The 15805-nt window shown below is 35.6% G+C and overlaps 1 protein-coding gene across 14 annotated transcripts in view; it reads left to right on the top strand.

The window, feature by feature from the left end:
* The window catches only part of DMD (dystrophin), a 1142416-nt gene that overhangs the window by 421347 nt on the left and 705264 nt on the right, over positions 1-15805 (top strand). For all 14 annotated transcript variants that reach the window (XM_088160350.1, XM_088160356.1, XM_088160354.1 and 11 more), the window contains 2 exons: positions 13182-13367; positions 14027-14208. In XM_088160350.1, coding sequence (XP_088016476.1) covers positions 13182-13367; positions 14027-14208 — 368 coding nt within the window. The remainder of the gene's footprint in view (positions 1-13181; positions 13368-14026; positions 14209-15805) is intronic.

Genomic DNA, 15805 nt, shown 5'->3' with positions numbered 1-15805 from the left:
TATCTTCTCCCCTTGTCTATTATTTTATGTCACATTTCACTTCATTTCACTTTCCTTATCTTCACTCTTCCTAGTAGCTCCACAACTTGTGTACCTTCAAATTCACCCTTCCTTTCTAATTCTTACTCTATCACTCAGGAGGGTACGTGCAAGACCTAGTATTTCCATCGTGCAAACTGTGACCAGACAAATTTTGCTTTTTTTAACTGTGACATTTTCCAAATCCAAAGACAATGGATTGCAAACCTGTTCACCCTCTGCCTTCTTGTTCAGTCAGCACTCCACCACTTCTGGTTGAACCAGTGAAGCATTTTCAAATGCCAGAGGTAACATGAATAGAGCTTTTCTCCTAAAATTCAAGGAAAGTTTTCCTCCTTTACCATGTTTACTAAGACAGTGTTCATAAACTCATGAAGATCTTGGGACAGGAATCAACTTCTCGAACCTGAATCCTTGAATTTCCTGAATGAACACTAAAAAAGGTCCAACAGAAAATATTTATGTTGACAGTTTTTTGGATAGTAGTTACTGCTTGGCAACTACAAAAGGCTTACCTGAATTTGCAGGTGTGTATTTTGTCTTCTGTACATTCTCTGTAATAAGGCTTCACTTACAAATGTTCAGCTTAACGTACAAATAAAAGGTTCCTCAGGTTAATTTTCTGAGACATTTCAAAATCCTTATCTAAAACTAGTCATTGTTTTCTCTTTATATTCATGAAAGCACTGGGGTTTGTGTTATTGATTTATCTTATTGAACACCTGACTAAGAATGCTGTGTTTTGATTTATCAGATTATTGATCCCAGGCAAAACTCCTATCTCACTGCTTTCATTTGTACTATGTCCACAGAACATAAAATATACAGCCTTAAGTGGGTTCAAGGTAAAAAAAATAAATTGTGAAACACTGTACCTGGAAAATAAACTTTTTATGTTATGGTATCATAGAATCATTTAGTTTGGAAAAGACACTTAAATGTGAGTCAAACTTACCCTAACACTGACAAGTCCACCACAAAACCGTATCTCTAAGCCCCTCATCTACAGGTCTTTGAAATTCCTTCAGGGTGGTGACTCTACCACTTCCCTAGGCAGACTGTTCTGGTGCCTGATAACCCGTACAGCAACAAAACTTTTCCCACTGTCCAATCTGAACCTCTCCTGGCACAACTTGAAGCCATTTCCTCCTCTTTTATCTGTTGTTATGTGGGAGAAGAGGCTAATCTCCACCTCACTACAAATTCTCTTCAAATAGTTGAATAAGTGATAAGGTCTCCAAGGTCTCCCCCGAGCCTCCTTTTCTCCAGGCTGAGCACCCCCAGCTCCCTCAGCTGCTCCTCATCACACTTGTGCTCCAGACCCTCCCCAGCTCCATTGCCCTTCTCTGGACTCACTCCAGCCCCTCAATGCCTCTCTTGTAGTGAGGTGCCCAAAACTGCACACAGGGTTTGAGGTGTGGCCTCACCAGTGCTGAGCACAGGGGGACAATCCCTGCCCTGCTCCTGCTGCCACACTATTGCTGATCCAGGCCAGGTGCCATTGGCCTTCCTGGCCCCCTGGGCACACCTGGCTCATGCTCAGCTGCTGTTGACCAGCACCCTCAGGTCCTTTTCTTCTGGGCAGATTTCCAGCCACTCTGTCCCAAGCTTTAAGACTTTCCTGGGCTTGTTGTGACCCAGGTGCAGAACTTGGCACTTTGCCTGGTTAAACCTCAGGCAATTGGCCCATCAATAAGCCTGTCCAGATTCCTCTGCAGGACCTTCCACCCTCCAGCAGATCAATATGCCAACCCAACTCGGTGTCACCTGCATACTGATTGAGGGCAAGCTCTATTCCTACTGAAAAAAAAGAGTGCTCAAAATATAATCATTGAAAAAATGGGGATGAACAAAATCTGTGAGTATTTTGAGACTGGTAGTTCTGTAAATAAGCTCCTGACAGGTCCTGTCAGAAAGGTGAGTCTGAGTTTGGCTGCCTTAAATTACCTATTCAAAATCAAGCCCATTGATCTCTATGATTGTAGAGTTTTGTTCTTTTGGCAGGAGTTATGTTTTCTTCATTACACATTTTATGAAATACAGTTTTTGTGCAGAATTACTCTTTAACATTTCAACTGATAAGATTCAGCGCATTTGAATTGAAATAATTTGAGATGAAGCAGTGGTAAATGGGGACAGTATTTACTGGCTCATAATGATTTGATTTGGGTCCTAAGAACTAGGGCCTTCACCTCAGGCTTCAACCTTGTCATTATTAGTTTGTGAGAAATTCCTAACCATCCAGTCATTACTTGTGTTTACAGAAGTATTGTAATGCAGTTTGCATGAGTTGTCTGGGTTTTTTAATGTGCATTTTACCAAGTTTCTGTATGGGACTTTGTCAGTAAGTTCATAACTACAATAATTAACTTGAAAATCATTAAAAGTTCCCTATAAAATTAAGCTGAATTTATTCCCACAATACAGAACCCTTCTGTCAGTTTTGCCCTTGAGAATGATGGTTTTCTAGACCCTTAATTTGGCACACTCTTGGTCTTCTGCCAGCAATTTAACTTTTTTAAAACTGCTCTGAGACTTCCTTTCTGGGACTCTTCAGGGTTTGTCTGTGCCAAAGAATTTAGTGGTACAGCATCACAGGATTGTTTAATTGCTCTCCTTTGTACTAAACCAGATCTTTCTTTTACTTAGAAGCTGTGATCTAAATAGTGTCCTGTTTACGTTATGGTAAAGTTCTCTTTTGGAGAGGCAAGACTGTTAAATACAGTGAAATAGAAGTTTAGTTCTAGTTTTGTTAATTTTTCTAATGTAAGATAATTATCATAGAAAATATCCTATTGTGTCAACATTGGGAAGATTTATGGCATAATTTAAAGTAGAATTCGAGAAACTTCAGAAACACTGAATTATCTACATATTTAGTCATTAAATCATGATGGATATATTTTAGGCAACAAGTATAATGATAGTTCCAAGTGTTATGTTATATGTTCTCATTTAAATAGAAACTCTCAAAAAACTAGGAACTGTTTCTATAAAGCTAAGTAAAATCCCCAGGATTTAGCCTAAGCATAATAAAATAGCAAAATTTGCCACTAGAGGTCAGAACAAGGAAAAGGAGAGATTGAAAAATCAAGCTAAGTGCAAGTCTTCTGGATTTCTTAGGGAGCTCTCCCGCATGCTGTGTGTTCAAGGAACATTTTGAAAAATGATGAAGCAAACAGTTTCAAGTGTGTTTATAATTTTTTATATTTTCAATAACAGTCTGGAAAATAGATGGCTTCTTGTCTGAGCCTGGAGGTCTGTCAAGATGACAGTTGTTTCCTGTCACTGCTTTGTATGTAGACACCAGCAGCAGTTCTAACTCATTTTTCTTTGTTTATGTTTGTTTTGTTGGGGTTTTTAATGTTTTTGTTCAAGAGTTTTTATTGTCAAAAATGTTAGTACTCTCATGGCTAAGTGATAACTTGTAGTGGATCTAGTTTCCAATATATCAGAGCTTTTAGTCTACTTTATTTCACACACACATTCATTTGGTTTTCCCCAGAGCTGAGCTTATGAGGTTTCAATTTCCCTGCCAGGGCAGAGAGGTTGCTGCTGGTCCAGCCATCAGGCTGAGCTCTGCTACTCCTTTGCCTTTACAGATGTTGGACATCACTGCCCAAAATTCTTAGACATCACCTGCTACTTGTCTCCACACACCTCTCTGTTGACCAGCAACAGCACAGGGGGAAATGATGTGAAGCTGCATCAGGGGAAGTTCAGAGTGGACATGAGGAAAGGGCTCTTCATGAGAGGGGGGTCAGTGAGTGGAACTGCCTCCCCAGTGAAGTGGTCATAGAACCAGGCCTGTAAGAGTTCAAGCAGAGTCTGGATGTTGCTCTTAGTCATATGATTTAGTTATATGTAGTCCTGTGAGCAGCAGGGAGATGGAACCAATCCATTCTGATTTGAGATATTCTATAATTCTCTGATCTACAGGATCTTTTCTTACTTCCAGGATCTTTCTTCTAGTCAGCATCTTTTCCACCTTATTTCCAAATCCCATTCTCTTTGACACAAATTCTTTTCAGGATGCTTCTTTTTGTCAGCAGGAGATCTTTGCATAACCATGAAACCACAGCTTTCCCAGTCTAAACAGTCTCTGGGCAGAAGCACAACTCATGATCAGTCTCACCAGGAGGGCTTCTGTCTTCTTCCTCTTCAATAATGGCAGGATTTAGAGCATGCTAAACCACATCTAGACCATTTGTTAGCTAAACTTACAACCAGTCCCAGCTGCTTGTAGCTGGCAAGTAGCAGGAATCAGGCCAAGAAGTGTGATTCCAGGCTTTCGGCTGCCTCTGCTCCAAACATCTTGGAACTGTACCAGTTCCTGTTTGCATTCACTAGTGAAGGTGGGGTTTTTTCCACTCCTAATGGGTAATGACAATTCTTTAATTTGTCATAAAAAGGCGATTACTTATTGACTTTCTCATCCCTTTTTTACCTTTTGCTTTTAATTTACCTTAAGAAACATGCAAGAGAAACCTTTAATTTTTATGTAAATCTTTATCAACTATTTTTTCCCCTTAAAACAGCTGTAAAGCCTGTTTAACAAGGGACACTAGAAATGTAATGTGGAATTTCCCTTGTGATCTGTTAGTGTATTCCTTACTGACTGATAAGAAAAGGTATCATGTTTTTCATAGTTAAAATTTCTAGATAAAACATATCTACTCTATATTCAGATTGAATCTATTAACTGAATAAATTGATAATGTCATAATCATGAATGTGTCTATAATTGGTTGGAAATATTTAAGAGCAAAACTGTTTTCTAAGAAGTAAACTTGATTTGCATTGCTTTTAAAGTGGAAGGTTTCTGTGATTTTCTTTTCCTATTGGAAGCGTGGAAATGCTCTACCAGTCATTTCCTGATTACATGGCTGGTGAATGTATTTTTGAACAGACAACTGTACATACTTTCAATAACACACTTTTACCTTGACTGTTTCTTTTTCCTTATAAGTTATTCTTAGGTAATTTTAACTAGTTTCAGTGCTATTTTAAGTTCCATCTGTTTTGTGGGGATTTTTTTGTTTTGTTTTGGCTTTGTTGTTGTTTTTTTTTTAAAGCACACTTAACAAGAGTTTCTTAATTTCAAATTTGAACAATGATACAACTGCTTATTTTTTAGAAAAGTCTGTTTTAAAAGTTCTAACGTGCTGAAAAGCAGTTTATAAACCTGAAGCTCTGCATTCAGAACAGGAGAAAAAAAACCTACTGTGAGGTGGTTGGTTATAATTTTGACTGATTCACAGCTTTTGATTTATTATTCAGAGTATGTAGTTACAAGCAAGGGAGTTACACTACAGAATTATAAAAAAAACCCCAAACATTAAATCACTCGATCCTTTTCTGTAACATGCTTTTGGTTGGCTTTTAATTTTAAATTGAAAATATATTCATTGCAGTGGCTTCCATTGAAGAAGGAGAGCTGCTTTAATAGAAACTAGAATATATTTTGGGAGAGTTTAAATGCAAAATGGATAAACCGCATAAGAGCCGTGAATGGGTATTCAGCTTATTCAAGCAAATTTCACTGCTAAGATTTTAGATGACTTTGCAAAACCACCTATTTTAATAATTCCTTCCAACTCTAATAGCACGATTCAACACATGTTGTTAAATACTCTGAAATCTCCAGGACCTCAACCTCAACTTCACAGAAACTCTGTCGTATATCCACTAATTGTCTCTTGCCTCAGAATCTTTATTTCTCAAAAGAAAAAATTATCCTGGAGATGTATCTCGTTGAAGTTAATTGCTGAGGCTGTTGATGCTTTTGAAGGCGTTTTGATATTGCATTATGTGAAAATATAAAAAGAGTTTCAAAGTTAAATATTCTTATTGAGAAGACTGGAGGGTTTTTTATGGTCTGAGTAACACAGATTTTGCTGACAGCGGTAGCAGAAGAGAGAATAGGGGGAAAAAAGAGTAAGAAATAACAAGTGAATGGGATGCTGGAAAGAGAAGGCTACCTTTTCTTCCAGAAGTATGGAGCCACATTTATACATTTTTATACTTTTTTTTTTTTTTTTTTTTTTTTTTTATGAGGCTGTATACTTCACTATGAAGTATATATGAAAGTAGAAGAAAAAAAAAAAACAAAACCAAACCCTAGATTTTTTTCCCCACTTTTTGCTTTTGGCCTGCATTTCTGTAATCTTAATCTTGAAATCTCCATTTGTATTTTAGCAGGATACCTTTTGATGTTTGTATCTTCATTTGTCTTTTGCCAGAGAGAAATGAGATGCAGTCTATATTGCTATCTCAATCTCCTGTACAACATGCTAAAGAAATAATTCAGTATATTTTTGGACAATCCATTTACATTTCTCTTTGCTAAGAAATAATTTACCTGTTTACATTCAGGTTTTCTGTTTATACATTTAATAGTTTTTCTCCACATGGAGACTTTTGAGAATGCAATTTAGAACATAGAACATTTCATAGAATGGTTTAGGTTAGAAGAGATGTTAAAGATGTTTAAAGATCTTTAAAATGTCTTCCTCAGACCAGTCTCCTTCAAAGTGGATATTACTTTAGTCATTACTGCATTTAAAATTTGCATTTTAAGAATTAAAATTAAATAGTCATGGCCATTATCTATTCAATCTTGTGTATTTTTCGTGCTACTGAATTACACTGTGACAATTCAGATTCACAATTTGAATTCACAATACACAATTCAAATTTTAAGGTGGTCTGATCCTCATTAGTGGATAAAATTACCTTTTCCTTTTTTTGTCTGTATGTGACAGTACAAAACACTGGAAATTTCTCAAATAAGCTGAATCTGCCGGCCTGGAGTTATGTTGTTGGTAGCAACACTGGGAAAAGTCCCCAGACTTCTTGACCTGTGACATACTTTCATCAGGACCCAGTTATCACTTACAGTTGGACAGTTCTGAGAAGAGTCCTAAGTTAATACTGAAAACTTATCCTGGGGTGAAAATTTCACCTTTATGTAGAGTGGAGTCTTATTTATGTATTGCAAAGAGGCCAAATGATCTCACAGTCTACTGCATGACATGACAGCAACTGAAATATACATCCCCTTAAAATGTGCCCAGGTCTTTCATCAGGAAAGGGGTTTGAAGAATGGTAGGTATACTAGTCCTTTCAACAGGAAGAAATCATAATTTAGTTGTAGGTTTATGGTGGAAGTAATTCATTCAGTCACAGTCAGCTGATTTACACCAAATCATATTCTGTCTGGAGCCAGGGTTCTTAATTGTTTGAATGGGAATGGGAAGTGCCTTCCTTAGAGAGGAAAATACTGATGTCTTGTCATCAGCAATGCTGCAAACAGCAATACATTTTATGAACGGAAAAAAAAATCAACAAAATTAAAACTCTTAAATAAACAGAGACTGAAATTTTTCCCTGGAGACCTTATAAAAGCAGTATATTTTGATACATTTTGAATCAAGTAGCTACTAAGCAAAACATTATTTGATACTCTTCCAAGCACAGGTGTGTTGAAGAAAGTAAGCTAAGGAGAAAATCTTTCTGCAAAGACTCACTTGACCATGTATGCAAAATGAAACAGATTTTCACTTTTTAGAAAGTTTTATCATTATGGACAACTGGCAGCCTTGATTCCTGTCTCTTAAGTCTTAATATCATCTCACCTGTCCTCAGAGTTCCCAGTCTTAGTCTCGTCCCCAAGCCACTTGATTGCAGATTTTTTCACTGTCTTTCAGTTGTCTTAACTTCTGCACTCGAGAACCCAAGGTGCAAAGTTTTGCTTTAATGACAATAAGTTCTTTGTGTCTTTCAGTCTTTATTTGTACCAGCTGTATATTTGTAGAGTAGTTGAAATTAATTTTCTTTTACCACTTTTCTGTCAATAGCTCCAACATTTTCCTTCCTTTGTAATGAATGTGCTTTCATCAATATTGCCTGGCTCTGGCTTTTCTCCTCAACATATACATTGCCTAAGCTCCATTGATTTTTAATGACCTAATAATCTGCTGCATCTCAAAACTGCAGTTGCAAGGACAGGTCAATTCATCCAGGTGGAAACATATGCAGTAGAAATGGAACCACAGAGAAAATCAAGTACTACAAATCTAACTTGTCTCAACTGACCAAGCAAAACCTGCAGTTTTTCAGATTTATCATAAGGTTAAGCTGTGTGGATTTTCAGACAAATAGCACAAAACACCCCCAAAACAACATCCCCCCCCCCAAAAAAAAACAACAAAAAAAACCCAAAACCACAAACAAAGCAAACAAAAAAAATCATTCTTACCCAAGATTCATTTACAAAGAGGTTTTTAAAATACTTAATAAAATGGAAGTGCTAGCCTCATTTAGAACAAGGAAATTGTTAACATTATAATAACAAGTGATCTGAACCAATTTATCTTATAAGTTTTATTACCACAAATGCCTGAACTATTTTGTCTTGACTCATCTATTGAGAAAATATAATCATGATTGTTGAAATTACCATTTTATCATTTAACATTTTAACAGTCATAATTTTGGAATCAAAGACATATAAAATAGATTTTGTAATGAGGAAGTTGGAGGAACTGAAAGAATAAGCAGTGGTTTCATAGTTAGATGATAGGAAGCATAGTCAAAGAGTGAATAATGTGAATATTTTCTGAAGCTGTAATCCTGCAAAGGAGGTGTTCAAAATGAGAAATATACTCTGAACTTAAATTTGCATTTAATAAAAAATGTTTCTTTAAAATTTTATGTCTTTGAGTTTAAAAGCTCTAAGTGTCCAGAGCCACATTTTTTATCTTTTACAGTGGGGCAGGCAGTTTCTGAAGGAAGGAAATACATAATATAAATAAGAGTGTTGGAATCAACCCAAAGTGTTTCCTATAGAACTACTTTCTAAAGCTGCCCAACTAAAACTCAGAATCAGTCTTCATATATTAATAGAAACATTCTTGGAGAATTTGATAATACACAAAAAATCCTTCTCCTCCCTTTAAGAATATAATGCATAGCAGATGAGGAATGCTTTGTCCCCTCACTTTCTTACCGTGAAGGGGCTACAAGCTCATGGTTTAAATTCTTTGAGTTAATTCATGCATTTGCCAGGAATAGCTCATTTTTTCCAGGCTTCTGAAGGTCAGAGGATTTTTACTTTCACTTAAATCTTGAGAGTCCTTGAGGTCTTTTAGCCCTCACATCCCACCAGAAGATGGTGAAGTGTACAGAGATTAAAATTCCTATCATTTTATCTAGGTGAAATTTGTCTATGTGCAACAGAAAGCAAAGGAGGAGGAAGAGAGTCTAGAGGACAACATATGGGTCCAGAGCAATTTTTTCTTTATATATTAGTCCATAACAATGACCAGGATTGTTACATGCAGAAGTGTCTGATCATTTTTCAAAACAGTCTGTGAGATGAATTCCTGACTGATCCCCAGCTACATGTGATGCAGTGGTCATTAAAAATTTAAACGTCTCCTGTCATTTTTCAGTGGTGTTGGTCAGTGCTCTCCCGAGTACAGCAAACTGAGAGTTCAGTGCCTGTGAGAGGGCTCACACACAGAGGGAGGTTGCTGTTCACATCCTGCTGTGGTCCTGCAGAGCTCAACAGGTCTCAGCTTAGGACTGCTGCTCCCAGGGGCATGAGAGAATTGGGTTTGGTCATAGTGACTTTCTGTCTTGGCCACAATTTGGGTCAGTAACTTTCTTTAAAGGTTGGATAACATAACTGTTCTGCTCAGGTCATTATTTCATTAGTTTAGGCAAGAAAAATGAGTTTCCAAGACTGTTAATTAAGAAACAGTTGGCTTGTTAGCCAACATAAATTAATGGGAGCAGACAATGTTTGTGATGAGCTCAAGACCAAAGCCCATGAGTATTTCTGAGATTCCTGTGCATCCCAAGGGGGAGGGAGGGAGGGATGCACCACCACAATGAGTTTTGGTTGAAGTTTTTAGTCAGTAAATTACTCTGTGTTTTGCTCTAACTGCAGCTAATCAATTTTGTGTTACATACTCATTAAATACTTTATTAAGAACAAGTTTTGATTTAAGAATGAAACTGGATTCATATTCAGGCAGCTTTTTTTCCTAAGAATAGTCTCCCTAGCATTATATGGCTATAACAATTTGATTCAGCCTGTCCTCATTGTTTTTCATTCTCTTAAAAAATATGGTTAGAAACAGCCATCACAACTTATATCAGATATCTATATTAATAACTATGTTACCCATATAATATATGCAACACCCTAAAATTCAATTTCTTCTCACTTTTTTAGGCATTTCAAAGAGATTTCATATAAATTCATAAACAAGAACACTCACAGGTTGTGCTGCTTGGTTACCTACCAATACCATTTATAAGAATCAGAGATTTCTATTCTTGTTTGTCTTAAGTGGATTATTTAATTTTGGGAATATTCTTAGTACTGTAGGATCTGTCTACTTGAATTTTAGGGTTTATTATGAGGTGAATAATCAGTATAATAATCTTTGAAACACTGTTTTGGTTTTTAATACAAAGAGTGTGCCATAAGCATTAAGTCAGTAGTTGCCCACTTCTAAGTGTTTCATGTTCCATTTACAGCTAATTCCACTGATTTGATAGCTGCTTTTCATTTGATATGCAGGATAAGAAAGGGTGGCCAGTTATCTCTTGGAGAGAAAACAACACTGACAGAAGTAGTAGACATGAAATATAACAGTATTTATATGTAGTTTTTGAAAAGTCAACAAAACCACGTTTGCCTCCAAGGAGTGTTTTTATCCTTGTAGACATTTTACAGTGTCATAATTTTAGAATTCCATACTGATGTACTTTTCCTCAATTCTTTCTCTGTTTTCCTTATTTCAGAAAACAGCCTGGTTTTGGATTTTTTTGCCTTTTTTTTTTGGGGGGGGGGGGAGATTGAGAAGACAATTTTAAATACCTCTCAAGAAACTCTTTTTCTTCTATTTTTATTAGAATCTTTTTGGTTTTTATACTTCTTTGAGAGATATTACAACAGATCTGAAATTAGTCTAGGCACCATTTTTCATAGAAGGTCGTGAGTCCAAGATTTTCCAGTGCTCTTCTGTAAAATATTTATTTAAGCATGAGAGAAAGCAGAGAAAATGCTGATCATTAGGAAAAACTATACTTAGTAGTTGTTCCTCAGACAAAGTGTCCTTGGGAGTCCTCAGCTAAATACTTGTCACACGAGACAATTCAGTGTCTGATCTAGAGAAGGAAGGATTTTCAGATGAAGAATTTTCAAACAAATGCAGACAACATAGATCATCACAGATCTCTACAAACCTGATATCCTTTACCTCACTCAACTGTTAAAGCATTTTTTTTTACACTGTAACAGATATGGATATATACCATGAAGTATTGCTATAGACAGAAAAAAATATTACCTGTGAAAAGCACTGATCAAGTTATCCCTTTTTTCACAATGGAAAAAATATATCTTGCTGCAGAAATGTGATTTGTCTGGGTGCAATTTCTTATTGCATTATATATTATTTGAAATCTAGAATTACACACAGTTTAAAAATTAATTTGTTCAGAAGGAATATATCTTGACCATTTTCTGTGCTTCATTATTTATATATCTGTATAGATAGTACTTCTTTTAACAAAAACATAACAAAACAAAACAAACCCCAAAACAAAACAAACAAACAAACAAACAAAACAAAACAAAAAAAACCCCAAAAACCAAAAAAACAACAACAAAAAAACCAAACCGAAAACACCCAACAATCCAAACTATGAAGTTCATCAGATTTCCAAGCCTGCTTTTTCTGATGAGGATTCAGTTACTGACCTTTGTGTTTCTCACACAAGTGGTGGATAAAATCATGACTATTACCTAGCCTAACACATATTTAGGAATCTGCACAAATTTCATATGATTATTAGATGTATGCAATTCCAAATGAAGCTGTTGTTGTGAAGATGAAAAGTTCATTTTTATTGATTACATTGCATTAATTGCACGTCAGCTAAGGGAGGTCAGCTTTGGGACCATTCACATAAGAGTGGGGCTTGAGGATCCTCTGGGTCCCTTCCCACTCACAGCCTGCTGTGTTCCTGCTTGTGGTTCCAGTGATAAACTTTAACTTTCCTCTCTAAACTGCAATGAAAGGCTTTATTAGCTGCTTTGAGCATTTTATTGGAACAAGTTTGTCAGTAGAAACAATTTTTGCCAACTATAAAAACATTAAGTGCCTTTGTATATTTTTTTATTTTATGGAAGCATAAGCATATTTATATGTATAGTTTGTTTTTAGATTAAATTCCTAACAAAGTAGCTAAACTTGTTCTGAACGTTTTGAAAATGTATGGTGGGGAATCTCCTTTAGCAAATGCATTTTTTGCTTGTCTTCTGTCCTTGTTTTCTACTTTTATACTAATCAATAAATACTTGTTGATTTCTCTTGACTTTAAGCATTAGACCAGAAATGGGATTTCTGTTCTCATAAGAGATACTTGGCTTCTAAAAAATAATTATAAGGTTGGCCTTTGCAGAAAAGAGAAATCAACACTTTTGCTTGGTTTTAAAACATCATGATTTCGCATGAGGTTTTGAGCTTTTTCAGCTTCCTAGAATGGTTTTCACAAAATATATATATGTGGATTGCTCAGGCCTAGCATTGCATGTAGTGTAAAGGTTTGTTGGTTTGGGTTTTTTAAATGTCATGTTTTCCATAGATTCTCTGCAAAGTCGGCAAGTAATTTGCTCCTTTTTTGCTTATATCATTTTATGAGCTGCTGTGGTAAATACCTCTCTGAATATGTGGTAAATATTATTTTCATTATTCACTATTCAGAACATTTGAAAGGTATTTTGAATAATAGTGTGAAATATCTAATTGAATATGAGTTTTTTTGAATTTCCACCCAACTTAACTGATCTTGATCACTTAATAGATTTTTTATTACAAAGTACTTCTATGTATTAGCCATCTGATTTTTTTTAAATTTATTTTTTGGGGGTTTTTTTGTTTGTTTTTTTGTTTGTTTGTTTGTTGGTTCTTTTTAGGTTTGTTTGTTTTTGTTTTTTGGTTTTTTTGTTTGTTTTGGGTTTGTTTTTTTTTTTAAGAATATAATGGTGGTCCATTTATCCCTTTGTAGAACTGTCTGAGCAGATGCATTTTTATTGCTCTTAAAATTTTGGTTTTGTTCAGTTTTTAGAAAGAGTTGAAGAAAAGAAATTTAGCACCGTGAGGATGGGGGCTGGAGATCTTGAAAACTACCAAACTGCTTTAGAAGAAGTACTCACATGGCTTCTCTCTGCTGAAGATGCACTACAAGCACAAGGAGATATATCCAGTGATGTAGAAGTTGTTAAAGAACAGTTTCACACCCATGAGGTATATGTCTATACTACTCTTTCAAAATATTTTTATTGTATTCTATTCTCTTTGCTTGTCTTTTGGGGATTTGTTTTGTTTTTTATTCATTTTGATCTGGAGAATGTAAACAGGAGACTCTTCTCAAGAGTCATAGTATTGTTTAGGCTGGAAAAGACCCTTAAGATCCTCAAGTCTAACAATTAACCTAACTCTGCCAAATCCACCACTAAACCATGTTCCTAAATGCTGCATCTACACATCTAAGGATGGTCACTCAATCACTTCCCTGGGAAGCCCATTCCAATGTTTGACAGCATCCAGTGGAGACCTTTTTTTCCTAGAATCCAATGTAAACATCCTCTGGTACAACTTGAGGCCATTTCCTCTTATCCTATCATTTGTTACTATACCCACCTCTTTGCAACCTTCTTTCAGGTAATTGCAGAGATCAGTAAGGTCAACCTGCAGCCTCTTCTTCTCCAGAGTAAACAACTTTTTGGTCTTTGAAGAAAATGAAAGTACTTATTTCCAGTTTATGTTACAAGGTTTAGTGAGGGGTTGAAAAAATTAAACCCAAGGTTAAAAATCATGTTGTCAAAATGGTGCAATTCTGTTCTTGCATTTCAAGGAATGCAACTGAAAACTGGATTTTTATTTTTATTCTTTGTAATTGTCAGGGGTTTATGATGGAGTTAACAGCTCACCAAGGACGTGTTGGTAATGTTTTGCAAGTTGGAAGTCAACTTCTATCAACCGGAAAACTTTCAGATGAGGAAGAGAATGAAATCCAAGAACAAATGAATCTACTTAATTCTCGCTGGGAAAGTCTCAGGATAGCAAGTATGGAAAAACAAAGCAAGTAAGTAATATGTCAGGTGAAATACTATATATTGATTTTGACTGAAACGATCCTGAACTTGACTAACAGTTGGGATTTTCCTTCACTTCACTGTGGACAAAACTCCATCTTGTATCTGTTTTAACCTGAAATTTGATGTGTAATGATTTGGAGCCCCGCATGTTGTTTGGAGCCTGGAAGCCGCAAAAAGCAGCAGCTGTCAACACCTCGGACACAGATAACAATATAACCACAATTTACATAACCTACCTCATCTTCTTCCAGTTATTTCAACAAATATTGGATTGCACTATATTGAGCTACAAAGGAGAAAATCTTTGCAAAGATAAAAAGGGAAAAGGGAAACAAATATTTTCTGGAAATAGTGTTATGGTTTTATTGGAGGGCAAATTACAAATTACACCATTTAAGAAAGGGCAAGTCCTATGTTTTAAAGTTTAACTACAAGTAGAAGTAGAGAAATAATCTATTAAATAGTCACAATAATCTTTGGAGATTTTTAATATTATTATATATGACTTTGAAATTTTGATTTATATAGTACCATTTGGAATAAGAAATTCCATAAATGTAAGAGTTTATGATTGTGCCACAGGGGAGTAATTTGGTTTACAAGATAAAGAGATAAAGTATATATTTTCTTACTCCCTTCATAAATATGTATTGAACATATTCAGTTACCCGTCTTGCTCCCCTGAATTTTTTCCAGTTCTATCTTACCTTTTGGAGTTGAGGGGTTTGCCCATTGCATTAAAAAGCAAACTGTGATTTTCAACAATTGTATTACATAACTCTCTTTTTTGCATATGTTCTTAGCAATTCCAAACATTTGTTTTCTTTTCAGTTTGCTACTGAATATAGGGAATGTTTCCTTTATTCTGCCTTCCTTTGACTATAAAATTGTTGGTGGGTTTCAGATGTTTCAACCTAACTTCTTCCAGTTCTAGTTTTCTTTTGTTTTTTGAGAGAGAAAAATTGATGATGCTTTGCTGTAGGGAATTTTTATTGGATATACTTATTTTCATTTAAATCAACACGTACAAGTAGCTATGTGTCTGAGTGGCATTTTGTCTACTTAAAATGTGCTTTAACACCAGCTGTTAAAAGCATCTCCCAGCTGCATCTGTAGGTCATTGCTTGGGGAATTGAATGGCCTAATATCTTCCAAAGCAGGTCATGTTTGGGTAACATTAATTCAGTAGAAGACGTAAAATAATAGGGGCTTCACAGAAAGTGTTTTGCTACTATTTAATTTCTTATAAAAAAAATCTCTGATAAATTCAATGAGATTTGGGATAGGACAAGAGAAAATTTCTCAGGAGCTAAATATTTAGATAGAGTTAATTCTGGCCTTTTGGTCAAACCCCTGTGTTTCAAGAAACTGTCTGGAGGATTATAAAAAGCTTTCATATCACAATATAATATATTTCTTAGTTATTATACATAATTTAAACTCTCAGGATCCATCTTCTACTTCAGCTTAAAGCACAATCTTTTGAGCACTTTGCTGTAATCTTGTTCCTAAGGCAGCAGTGACACAGTCAAACAGGGACAGTTTTTGTGAGGATGAGAAAAGCAAGGCTGTTTGACCCCTGTA

The sequence above is a fragment of the Sturnus vulgaris genome, chromosome 2 (genome assembly GCF_052056855.1).
Source record: "Sturnus vulgaris isolate bStuVul1 chromosome 2, bStuVul1.hap1, whole genome shotgun sequence".
Taxonomy (NCBI): Eukaryota; Metazoa; Chordata; class Aves; order Passeriformes; family Sturnidae; genus Sturnus; species Sturnus vulgaris.
Note: the sequence above shows the minus strand (reverse complement) of the source record. Positions and strands in the feature narration are given on the sequence as shown.